Below are 13,793 nucleotides of genomic sequence, written 5' to 3'. Positions count from 1 at the left end.
TTTTCTGTTGTGTGCTTTTCTGATGTGTCTTTTCTGATGTGTGCTTTTCTGATGTGTCTTTTCTGTTGTGTGCTTTTCTGATGTGTCTTTTCTGATGTGTGCTTTTCTGATGTGTCTTTTCTGTTGTGTGCTTTTCTGATGTGTCTTTTCTGTTGTGTGCTTTTCTGATGTGTCTTTTCTGTTGTGTGCTTTTCTGATGTGTCTTTTCTGATGTGTGCTTTTCTGATGTGTCTTCGGTAATATTATATTTTCTTGCCATAGAGCTTATAAAAGCGGTACCTCATGATGGTCTGGTCTCTATGAAATATCACTCGTTGATCGCAACTACCTATTGATCTTCAAAATTGCGGGTTTTACTGTCCACATCGGGAACAGCAAGGTTCGTGCAAAGACAGGGATGACTTGACGAGAACACAAAGAAATGGCACAGAAGTAACGTTACTATTTTTACTCGAATTGGTGTGTGTGTCGCCCTACCTGACACGTCTTATCACATACCGGTTATTATAGGTGCCACAGGGCTTATGAAGAAAAACCTGAAGTCATACCTAACTAATATTCCTGGTGAACCAAGTGCAAAAGAGATCCAGACAATTGCACTTAAGGGAACAGCGAGGATACTAAAAAGAGCTCTCGGTTGGTTTCAATAAAAAGCAGGGCAATCTTGGCAGCTGGTTTTGCTGTCCCATACCCAGCATTACAATCTTCAAAGGAATAAAATTTTAAAAAAGGTAGAGATGCTCAGAAGACAACGGATTCTTATGTCGACCCCCACCCCCTGAATTTCCATCAGACCAACACACCAGGATTGCTTCCTTCCTAATTCCAATATGCTCATCTTAAAGTCTAGTGTCAACAAATACTTATCGATTCGTTCTTTAAAGGGAAATTTCATTTGTTTGTTAATATTGAAAATCTGGATGTGTTGTTGTATTCGTAGAGATAAAACAGTTAATGCAGCATTGTTAGAGAAAACCAAAACAAACATGGAAGGCGGTGATATTTTGTTTGTTTGTTATGCGACTCAGACGTCTGCATAAAGCTCATACAGATCGTGCCTCATAATTTTCTGGTCTGCATGAAGTTCTCATCGTGGGTCGCAGATATTCGTTAATCTGAAGGATTTCAATTGTTTACCCCCGACATTAAATGCAACAAATCTCAGTCGTTGATAGAAAGCCGAGGACGGTTTGGTCAAAACCACACAAAGGATTGGAGTAAAAGCAACTTTTATTCCATCGATTTGTGGTTCAGTGCAATGACACATCTTTCGATTGCGATTCAAAAGCAGAGACAGTCAGAAAGCGACGGATCTTGGTTCTGACACTTTTTTAATTTTTCACCAAGGTCTTGTTAGCCGGCGCTTCATGCAATGGCGTTGTATGCCACACCTTTACACTATGCGTGACCCTGCCAATAATCGGAGTTCCATATGGAATAAGAATTCTGACACTAGAACGTCGCCACCGTGCTGACCATGGTGAAAAAAAAGCTTGGATTTCAGAAAGTGTTATTATTTAGTATCATTTATTTCGTATATATAGCCAAATGATTATTTTGGCATTGGTTTCACCGATATTTTTTCTAGTCAAAATTCTTTCTAGAAAGACATTGGGTGCTTACGGGAGAGAACACATGAAGGTTACCAACGTCTCTAAGTGAAAGTATTTCTGTAGAACGAACTGGATTCGAAGTTGACACACCAAGGTTGTTAGTTCTGTCGTTAATCACTTCACTGTTGCTGTTGTTGTTGTTGTTGTTTGTTTGTTGTTGTTGTTGTTGTTTTTGTTGTTGTTGTTGTTGTAGTTGTTTGTTTGTTTGTTGTTGTTGTTGTTGTTGTAGTTGTTTGTTTGTTTGTTTGTTTGTTGTTGTTGTTGTTGTTGTTGCTGTAGTTGTAGTTGTTGTTGTAGTTGTTTGTTTGTTTGTTGTTGCTGTTGTTGTTGTTGTTTGTTTGTTTTCGTTGTTGTTGTTGTTGTTGTAGTTGTTTGTTTGTTTGTTGTTGTTGTTGTAGTTGTTTGTTTGTTTGTTGTTGTTGTAGTTGTTGTTGTTGTTGTAGTTGTTGTTGTTGTTGTTGTTGTTGTTTTAGTTGTTTGTTTGTTGTTGTTGTTGTTTCTTTGCTTGCTTGTTTGTTTGTTTGTGAATTATTTAAAACAATCCCATTTTTTTTTCATCATTTGTTATACCTTTCAATTAATTCGCTTTATTTTTCTTCTCAGGTCTTTCGATCGTGCAAACCAATTCCGTGGACACGGCCCCATCAAGCAGAACAGCATTGTGATGCTGACAAACAGCACAGGGACGAAGATCTCATCATTTGGCGCCAATTTGTAAGTCGTTCAATGATTTGCGGTCGAAATTAACAACACATATTCACTTCTAACATTCGTCCATTTCTTATCTGCTCGTGACCTTATATAAGTATTAAGACGTCCATGGGTTAACAGATTTTCGGGAAATTCATTATGTGTGCCCCTGGTAGCAAAAATCTCCGTTATAAATGTATCTGTACGGCATAATCATATTTTTTCGATCGCCGAAGTTAAGTAACGTTGAACCTGGTCAATACTAAATGGGTGACCATTTGCATATGTTCTCCGCTTATCTGAGCATTTTTTCTAGTTGTTCTAGACTTCTCCTTGCCACTGGACTCAAGCAGTGCTGATTCAGAAGAGATGTGGTTGGGATTGCGCAATCCTTGCCTCACAATTACATGTACATCTGCCCCTACAGGGGGTTATCCTTTGTCTTTCATTAATGCTTATCCTCGAGTTAACGTTGGGTGTTGATACATGGTAACTTTCTAGTATTAAAATATTTTCACCCTCATTCAGTTCTCCTTTTCGAATCACCAGGTTTTTTGTTTCATTTTTACCTGAAACGTCATTCTCATGTAAATGTTTCGTGTTTGAAGCCAATATTTCGAAGTCTGATTTTTCAAGGGAGGCAATGAGTGTAAGTTTGTGAGATTGGCGCAATGTAATCTTCATTCTAAAATCCTAAATTAACCCTTTATGACCTTTAGGCTGAATTAATTTGTTCAGTCGTAAATAAATGTCCAACTTTTCGGCATAAATAAATAATTCTAACACGCCTTGTACGTATTAGTTCAAGACTTTTTTTTTATTGAAATAAACTTTTTCCAGTTTGAAGATAATCATAGTATCATTACTTTTTAAACTATTAAAAATTAACAATAAATAATTTTTAGTCATCTACATCATAATTCAGGTCATAAAGGATTAATCGTTTTATGTGGTAAATTGATATGATGATTCATTCATAATATTTTTATGTTTATGATCATATTTATGATACTTATATTGTTTGTTTTTGGTTTTGTTTTTTATTGCAGATTTTTCCTACCGCACGGACTCACTGTCGATCATGAAGATAACATATGGACTACTGATGTTGGGCTTCACCAAGTAAGTTTTCCTTCAATTTCTTTATTTCTCTCTCTCTCTCTCTCTCTCTCTCTCTCTCTCTCTCCCCCTCTCTCTCTCCATATATATATATATATATATATATAAAGAGAGAGAGAGAGAGAGAGAGAGAGAGAGAGAGCAATAAAAGAGTAATAAAAATTGAGCATGCCAATGAATAAAAAACACTTACAAGCCTCCATCCCTTGGAAAAACTTCAAACTAACTACGAAAATCGCCATTTTTACATCTCCAACACATTTGAAAATAATTTCTGACGAGGACGCATCACAGAATGTCTGAAACGCGCGTAAAAAACGATTTCAATGACTTAAAAACATTATTACAATGATCCAAACATAATTCCCAATGAAAATCCAAGACACGGAATAATAAAATAATGTTAAAAAATACACATTGTTGGTGAATACTCCCTTATTTAAATATACATCTTTCTTTCGTTGGAATTTCTTAACCCATTTTATATAAATATATATAAAGTTATATATTGCGATTTTACCGTCACTGGATTATTTATCTTCCACCAGACTATCCATTCATGTGTAATCACCTTTTTCTTCACTATATTCCCTCTGCTTCACTTTTTAGTTATCAAGTAATATCTTTGACTTACTTGTTGTTTCATCAAATACTTTTGCATGCAAAATCCGATCCCGCATTTTGCTAATTCCTACCCTCTGATGAGAAGGAAAGTATTTCTTCGAAACTCCGCGGATTAAGGACTATCCACTTATCTAGTGTTTCCTTTTCAGATTAAATATGTTTTAACTCATTTCAAAGTGGTTTTTAACATGTTTTATTAACTGTTTGCTCGTATATATATATATATATATATATATATATATATATATATATATATAAAATTTTAGTCATTCAATAAATGTAAAATTTATGACGTGAAATGGTTAAATTTCGAATCAAAAGATTTTTATTATTCTATGTAAGACAAAAATACATTTGAAACATTATAATTACTTATCCTATAGGATTTCGATGTCTACCATCTCTTCAGAGGAGAAAATATTAGCAAATAATTATAATGGTTTACACCTTATTTGCTAAAGTCAGTGAGACATGGAGAATTACAATTAAAAGTTTTTACGTATTTAAATATCATAGAGTAAGGGAAGTTATTGAAAAGGATATAAACATTCAAATCTAAATTGCTCTATCTTATATATCGAGCAATTTTTATTTAGATGGGATAGTATTTATAGAATATTACTGCCAATAATATTTTGTAAGACCTATAATCACAGATTTCCCTTTGATTGTTAGATAATTTTATTCTGAAGTATATATATACATATATATATATATATATATATATATATATATATATATATATATATATATATATATATATTACCATCTCTCTATCTATCTTTAGCCCTCTCTGTCTGTCTATTCCTATTTTCCTATCTATCTTTATATCTCTCTGTCTTTCATATCTATATATTTCTATCTCTCTACCTATCTCTATCTCTCTGTGTTTCGCTTACCCTCTCCTTCTCAGTCATCCCGTTTCACCCACTGTTCGTTTGTCACTTATTATTTTTTTGTCGTAATTCAACTTCTATTTGAAAATATTTTTATTCATTTTCTTACACTCTTTTTCTCGTTCGTTTAAAAAGTTTTCTTATAGAATTTAGTGTTTTCTTTTAATTTCGTTATTTTTTTTTTGCTTTTCTTTTTCGATATTTTTATGCCGTGATTCAATTTCTCTATTAAAATAATTTTTATTTGTTTTCTTTCGCCTTTTTTTCTCTTTCTTTAAAAAAAAAATCGTTGTTTCTTTTTAATTTCGTGATTTTTGCTTTTTTTTATTTCAATATTTTTATTGTCGTTTTCTGTCTTTTGTTACATTCTTTTATCCGTTTTTCGTCCCCCCCTTTCAACTTTTGTCTTTTCTCCTCTTTCCTCCTTTCTTTCTTTTCTTCCTTCCTGTTTTTCTTATCCTCTTTATCTTTCTCTTTTTTCTCTCTTTTTCCATTTCTCATCTTTCTACTTTTACTTATCATCTTCCTCTTTTTATCTCTTTATCCTGTCTTATCTCTAATTGAATATCCAGCACAACAATCTAGAATAACAACAATTACATTTTTCAATCAATTCACTGTTTGTATTAGTTTGATTTTTCCAATTCCTCCTTTCATCTTGAGTTTTATTCTCACAACTATTTCGTCAAAATCTGAAATGTCTCTGTCAAACTCGCGAATCTATATAAAACTTTGAAAGGCTCTTTTTATTTAACCCAATAAGATAACAGGTTCTCTTTTCGTCAGCTGTGATCGCATAGAAACTTTAATTTGTAACTGTATTCTTAGTAATGTCCGTACTGAGGATTGAACCTTAAACCTCTTCAAGAGTGTTAATTAGAACTGGATTTTACTTGGTACTTTATCCGTTACGCCAGGGGTATCGTTTGCACTGATCATTGAACCTTCCCTAATGCAAACGTTTTACCAGGTAAATACAAGACAATATTTGAAAATTACTGCATGAAATAAATTGCATAGTAATCTTCACAATTAATAAATATTTAAAAATATTAAAAACTGGAATTATTCCAAAACTATATATATATAGATAACTAGCTTCCCGTGTCCCGGCTTTGCCTGAAAAGCAGACTAAGTACGGTATAGTTAACATGTTTGAAGATGACAATTTGATTGCAAATGTCCCAATTAGGATGCTATATGTGGCGAATGAGAACAAAGGATACTGACTGTTCCTGTGCAGAAGTATAAAAAACGTGAATATTGTAGAGTGATTTAAAATAAAAGAGTTCACTATATGGCAAGTACTAAATTCACCTAAAAGTGAAAACATTGTTAACGAGCAAAAGAAATTGATATTTTTTTTTTTTTTTACAAATATGCAGTTCACATACGATGGATATTTTGAATGAATAAACTGTTGGTTCAAAAAAGTTAAAAGTTCTCCTTATTCTACGTATTTTCATCCCAAACAATGCATATTGCCATTTTGGAACATAAGTGGCTCATATTCGGGATCGTGTATAACAGAGGATCGTGTCAAGTTGAGAAGCAAAGTGCCTGTTAACATTACATTTAAACTTCTGCAGGTTATAATAGTTAAGGAAGTAGAAAACAGGGGGGGTTCCAAAGTTTAACAGTTTGAGGGAAGAAACTATTAGAGTAGAAGACTTTATGACATCTAGGGCCACAATAAAGGGACGAGGTTCTGCAGCCTGTCCAGAACATGCACATCGAGAAGGCACGTGCATTATTAATTAATCAGAGCACATTTCATTAAAGTACTTGTAAAACAGGCAAAGGGGTGCAACATTACAGCGACGGGACAAGCTGAGTTGAATGCATACAGAGATAAAAGACGACGACACGGCCAGGACGAGAAAAAGAAATTAAAACTAATAGAAAATTCGTCACACAACAGCGTTGTGATCGGTGATTGTCGGGGAAGATAGCACATTGTTTCAAGGAAAGAAACGACGTAGCTTATATAAGCTAGTATTTTTTATGTTCGTTGCCATTTCTTCTTTGCTTCCTACAGCATTTGTTGTCATTCAGTTTCGAATTTCAGGATTCAAAATGATATCCGCAGTTTTTATATCAACCATGAGATTTTAGTCCGGAGAAATCGCATAGGATTACCGTCTGAAGTTCACATTCCAACTTTGACTGTTTTTCGACATTTGCTTAAAAACAAGTTAACTCGAGTAAGATCTCTATCTCTCTATATAAAAGGCACTTTGTGTTTGTGTGTGTGTTTGTGTTTGTGTTTGCATGTGTGTGTGTTTGTATTTGCGTGTGTGTGTTTGTGTGTGTGTGCCTGTGTGTGTATGCGCGTGTGTGTTTGTGTGTGTTTGTTTGTATGTGTGTGTTTGTGTTTGTGTGTGCGTGTGTGTGTTTGCGTGTGTGTGTTTATGATTGTGTGTTTGCGTGTGAGTGTTTGTATGTGTGTGTTTGTGTTTGTGTTTGTGTGTGTGTGTGTGTTTGTGTGTTTGTGTTTGTGTGTGTGTGTTTGTGTGTTTGTGTGTGTGTTTGTGTGTGTGTTTGCGTGTTTGTGTGTTTGTGTTTGTGTGTGTTTTTGTGTTGTGTGTTTGTGTGTGTGTATTTGTGTGTGTGAGAGAGAAAAGAAGAGAGAAAGAGAAAGACGGAAAGAGCGTTCCCTATGGACTAAAATCCGCTGGGGAAATTTTTTTTAATTCCACACAAATGTTCCTCGTGTGCCTGGGAATGTTCTTAGATAGGTATTGCGTCTGATGTATAGAAAATCGATAATAGAAAAACTCCGATTAAAAAGGTAAAAGTCCGATTTTGAACAAAACATCACATGTGTATTGGAGAAGTTTTATCGCCGAAGGGGCCGGTGATTGAAATAAGCAGTTGGGTTTTTGATAAGACAGGAACGCGTTCGAAAAAATGTTTCTTTGGAGAGCACAATTGTACTATGGTACATTTAAAACTTTAATTCAAGCCATTACATATAAAAAATAATTTTATAAAATTAACTGTAAGTTCTCTACAGTGCAATGACAACTACAATGTATTGGGTCCCCGACCCCCAATACGCGGTGGGTCCCCCACTAGAGCAGGCAATCAATCGATTTGATTGAAAAATGGGCGCTTTGACGGATTTTGATGACACTAAAGTATTGGAAGTGTGAAGTATTCGTTGATCCTCATTAAATCCCGAGCAACGTCGGCTATTCCTGCTAGTATATTGTTAAAGTTTTTTTTTTGTTTGTTTTTAATCAAGGTTATGTCTCACCGACGTTTCCTCGTAAATGGTCAATGAGAATAGTATTATTTAAACGAAGAACGTGATTTGTCAAAAACATTATAAATCCTACATTTGTACATCAATTAACCGTCGAGTTTCACTTCATTAATTTTTCGGTCACTAAACAAGAACTAAACAAGTACGACTAATGCACTGCGATTTTGTCGAACGAAAAAATTAGATTGATTTGATGAGAATGATGTAGAAATTCCGGATTTGTCTTTATGTAATACAGAGGTTGTTTTACACGTCGGTAGATATATTTGGGCTTGTGTGTGCGTATACATAACTAGATATATTTGTGTATTCCTATATTGATCTCTAGTGGTTATGTATTGAAATGAATATAAATATAATTATTTTTATAGTAATCCCAACAAAAAAAAAAAAGAAAGATAAAACCAAGATAGAAAATAGAACTTTTCATAGAATGACACAATTTAAAACTGTTAATTATACTTATATAATTTGTTTTATATATATATATATATATATATATATATATATATATATATATATATATATATATATATATATATAAAGTGAACGTGTCTGTGTTTGTGTCTGTGTGTGCCTGTGTGTGTACATTTCCCGAGGCAATAACCCTGTCAATTTTAAGTCTACAGACTCGAAATTTGATATACAGGGTACTAAGATTTAGGAACATCTTTGTGGCCAGAAATTTGGCTGTTAAGGGGTCAAAGTTCAACGATTTGATCTTTGAGAATTCTACCAAACTCCTCCGCCAATTTTGGGTTTAAACACTTGAAATTTTATATATAGGTTCCTTGGACATGGATCTAACTTAATAACTTGATTTGAGCCCAAAACAATAAATGTTAAGGTTATAGGTATCAAAGTTACAAAAATTGACCGCTTTTTTTTTTGCTCAACACGCACATCCAAACACCCAGGCAACGCCGGGCTGAAATGCTAGTATATATATATATATATATATATATATATTTACTGCAATAATTATTAAACACACACACACACAAACACACACACACACACATATATATATATATATATATAGCAAATTTTAATCAATTGATAAATTTACAAATCTATGATGTGAAATGGTTAAATTTCAAATCAAAAGATTTTAATTATTCTATGTAAGACAAAGAATACATTTGAAATATTATAACTCCTTATCCTATAGGATTTTCGATGTCTATCATCTCTTCAGAGGAGAAAATATTAGCAAATAATTATAATGGTTTACACCTTATTTGCTAAAGTCAGTGAAACATGGAAAATCATAATTAAAAGTATTTTAAGCATTTAAATACCATAGAGTAAGGAAAGTTAATGAAAAGGATATAAAAATTTATAAAGATTCATTTGCTCTATCTTGCATATCGAGCAATTTTTATTTAGATGGGATAGTACTTAAAAAGTATTACGTTCAATAATATTTCGTAAGACCTATAATCACAGGTTTCCATACCAGGTGATTGTTAGATAATTTTATTCTGTAGTATATATATATATATATATATATATATATATATATATATATATATATATATGTATGTATCACTAAATAAAATATTCCCACGAAAATAATACTTTAACGAATTAAAAACTATTATAAAAAGGGGCAGGTCCTTTGGATGACGGATTAAAAAGCTTCTTTACAATATGCTTTACAGCAAAAAAAAAAAAAAAAAAATGAATAAATAAATAAATAAAAATAAAAACAAATAGCGAGAAATAAAGAAATTCGTCAGAAATAATTGAATCCAAACAATAAACAATTCGGTTTAAAGCTTAGCGATTAGAGCATCGAGTTTCAGGATTGAAAATCCCTAATTGCGATGCATAGACGCAACTTAAACTTAATTCTGATTTTAACGTGACAGATTAACAACAACAAAAAATACGATTTTTAAATTTAACGTGACGGATGACACCGACAGACAAAGCTTCTTACAAAATTGCTTGGTTGCATCTTAAGTATTGTCTACATACATGCATTGAATGTTTTATATATATATATATATATATATATATATATATATATATATTCATATATATATATATGTATATTCATCCAGAGGAAGTTTCGAAAAAAAGACGAAACGTTGATGAACACATAATACGGTTTGTTCCTTTTTATTTTCTGTATATATATATATATATATATATATATATATATATATATATATATATATATATATATATATATATATATATATATACCAGGTTAAACGTATTCGGGGGATAAAACCCATGAATTAAAATGAGGTTATTATGAGTGGTCAATAAAAAAGAGCCAAATATATTATTTTTATTTATATAGACAAGTATTACATACTCGCTACATTAAACATGCTAATATTTCGGAGCAAATTGGTATATTAAAAAAACGAAAGAGAAATGAAGTTTATTTCTCTCGCCTGATGAAGAACAATAGTTTTTTTTTAATATATATATATATTTTTTAAAGTGAAATCATCTCCCCTATTCCCTCAGCTTTACTATTTTTTTACCAAGTAAGGTCTATGACTTACTTGTAGTTTCATTAAATACTTTTGCAAGCAAAATCCGATCCCGCACTTTTCTAACCCCTACCCTCTGATGAGAAGGAAAGTATTTCTTCGAAACTCCGCGGATTAAGGACTATCCACTTATTTTGTGCTTCCTTTTTAAAATTAAATATGTTTTAAACTCTTTTTCAAAGTGTTTTTAACATGTTTTTTTAACTACTTGTTCTATAAAAGTTAACGTATCTGTATGTCTGTGTGTTTGTCTGTGTCTCTGTCTGTGTACATTTTCCTACACAATAACTCTGTGAATTTTTAGTCTACAGACCCGAAATTTGATATACAGGGTACTGAGATTTGGGTAAATGTAAGTGATTGGTTTTCGGCCAGAAATTTGGCTGTTAACGATTTGAAATTTTAGATATAGGTTCCTTGGACATGGATCTAACTTAATAACTTGATTTGAGCCCAAAACAATAAATGTTAAGGGGTCATAATAGGGGTCAAAGTGAAAAGAATTGACCGCTTTTTTTATTTTTGGCTCAACATACACCTCCAAACACCCGGGCAACGCCGAGTTGAAATGCTAGTATATATATATATATATATATATATATATATACTCGGGGTTTTTTTTATATTCAAAAGTAATGGACTAATGAATTCAACGAGGTTGTTAGATAGTGCTCAATAAAAAGAGCTGATAATACTTGTTTATTGTTATATAAACATGCTCACATCCCGCTGCTACAAATAGCCACTTGTTTCAATCAAACAACAGATATCATCAGGCAGCGACTTGACTATTCAAAAGTTCAATGAATAATGGATTTTTATTTTAGGTAGGAACTCTTTAGAAGTTGGAGTTAAAAAAACTTAAAACACAGGACTTTAATTAAATAAAAAAGTAAAAAGGGAGAGGCAATTTAAATAAAGTTAAAAAATTACAATGGGGAGAGAGTGATTGAGAAGAGAAAAAAGGAATAGAGACAGAAATAGAGAAAGAAAATATAGAGAAAACAAAATAGAGAGAAAAAGAAGAGAGAATATATATATATATATATATATATATATATATATATATATATATATATACACATACATATACATATATATATATGATATGGAGAAGAAAAGAAAAAAGAAATAAATGGTTATAATAAAGAGAATAAGAACTAGAAGGAAGAGGAAAGAATAATGAGATCTAGTAAAATAGGGAAAGAGAGAAAGTAAGAATTTGACAGTGTATAGAAAAAGAAAAAGAAAAAAGAAAAAAAAAAAAAAATCTGCGTGTTAACCAATTTATGAACAATTATACAATTCAGTAATGAAACATATTATTACAAATACAAACAGAAGATACAATCCAAGCGTCAGAAATGAACGTGTCAAAAAAGGCAGTGAATGTATTCGGCTAGCATATTTATCCTCTTACATACGTCCACGAGTAAAATCAACGCAATTCAAACATACGTCTACCATTAATTAGGCCCTTTATGCTAAATGATATAAGTTTAAAGTTTTCGCGTTTTTATTAGATAAATATATGAATAAAAGAAGAAAATAATGATAAAACAATATTAAAATTATTATTAATAACAATAAACATAATAGTGATAATAATAACAATAATAATAATAATAATAATAATAATAATAAAAATAATAATAATAATAATAATAATAATAAAAACAGAATAAAATTAATATTTATTATCTTTTTAATATAACATATTTAGCCATAAGAGGGGATTAAATAAATTAAATAGGTCCAATAATTATAAATAAAAAACTACTAATATTTATGTATGTAAAAAAAGAATACAATACAAATATATATATATACACACACACACATATATATACCCAAATATACACACACATACACACACATATATATATACATATATATATATATATATATATATATATATATATACATATACATGCACATAAGTAAAGGTGTAACTATACTATTAAGTTGGAAGTTTAAGCTATTTAAGTATAGATATAAAGTCATATTAAATCACAAAATAATACATTCAATACCAGATTACTAATAACACAGATACAAGTACACTTACCTATAAATATATTCAGTCAAAAGAAGTAATTAAATCAACGAAATACTCAAAAAAAAAAAAAATAGCGACGCACAGGTAGATAGTACCCAAATTAAAAATAAGATACATATGTATATACTCACAGAGAACCAACCGACATACTAATAAGCACATATATACATACATATACATACACATACACATATACACATATATATATATATATATATATATATATATATATATATATATATATACACACACATACACATATATATACATATATATATATATATAATCCCATGTATACACATACATACAAAAAATACACAAATATATGCACACAATCATATACTAATAAACAACAACGCACACACACATATATACACACACATAAATATGTATAATTTACATAAATTATATATATAGAAATACATAAGAATACAAATAATTTGGCAAGGGTACAGATAGATGCATACACACATAGAAACATACAAATGGATTGAATAAACATGGGAGGGTATACCAAATAATATAGAAATATATAGATCTAAGTACACACGGTCATAAAATAAATACATAGACACATACATATACACATAGACACACAGGTATATAAGATAGGAGAAGTAAAGAATGAAATCAGGAGAGGAGAAAGTATATTAATAGAATATTAATAAATTATAGAAATCAGTGACAATTTTTAATTTATTTAAATTTTATATCTAAACTAAATTACTTAAAAGATGGGTTTTATAATGTTTGCAATTAATTGAATTTTCGTGCTTCTTATTTAATAATTTATCTCTTTCTCTAAAAATAAAATATCGACCAATTGGATGCTTTTGAAGCAGACATTATGGATCTTATTAGAGGCCTGTCTTTCCATAGGAAAAAGAATCATTTTCAAAAACAGTTGGATTTTACCATTAAGAAAATCAACACCTCGGATTACCTTTACGTTAAAGCAGATAAGACGCAAAATTTCTACAAACTAACTACACATAAATATAACAAGCTTAT

The 13,793-nt window shown here is 31.0% G+C and overlaps 1 protein-coding gene across 1 annotated transcript in view; it reads left to right on the top strand.

The window, feature by feature from the left end:
- Positions 1-13,793, top strand: part of LOC145276737 (peptidyl-alpha-hydroxyglycine alpha-amidating lyase 2-like) — a 117,402-nt gene that overhangs the window by 69,242 nt on the left and 34,367 nt on the right. Inside the window, exons 3-4 of the mRNA XM_080127962.1 lie at positions 2,217-2,327; positions 3,353-3,425. Coding sequence (XP_079984088.1) covers positions 2,217-2,327; positions 3,353-3,425 — 184 coding nt within the window. The remainder of the gene's footprint in view (positions 1-2,216; positions 2,328-3,352; positions 3,426-13,793) is intronic.

This window comes from Euprymna scolopes, chromosome 5 (assembly GCF_053919585.1).
Source record: "Euprymna scolopes isolate OS-2025 chromosome 5, ASM5391958v1, whole genome shotgun sequence".
NCBI classification, from domain to species: domain Eukaryota; kingdom Metazoa; phylum Mollusca; class Cephalopoda; order Sepiida; family Sepiolidae; genus Euprymna; species Euprymna scolopes.
This window is presented reverse-complemented; position numbering and strand designations above follow the sequence as displayed.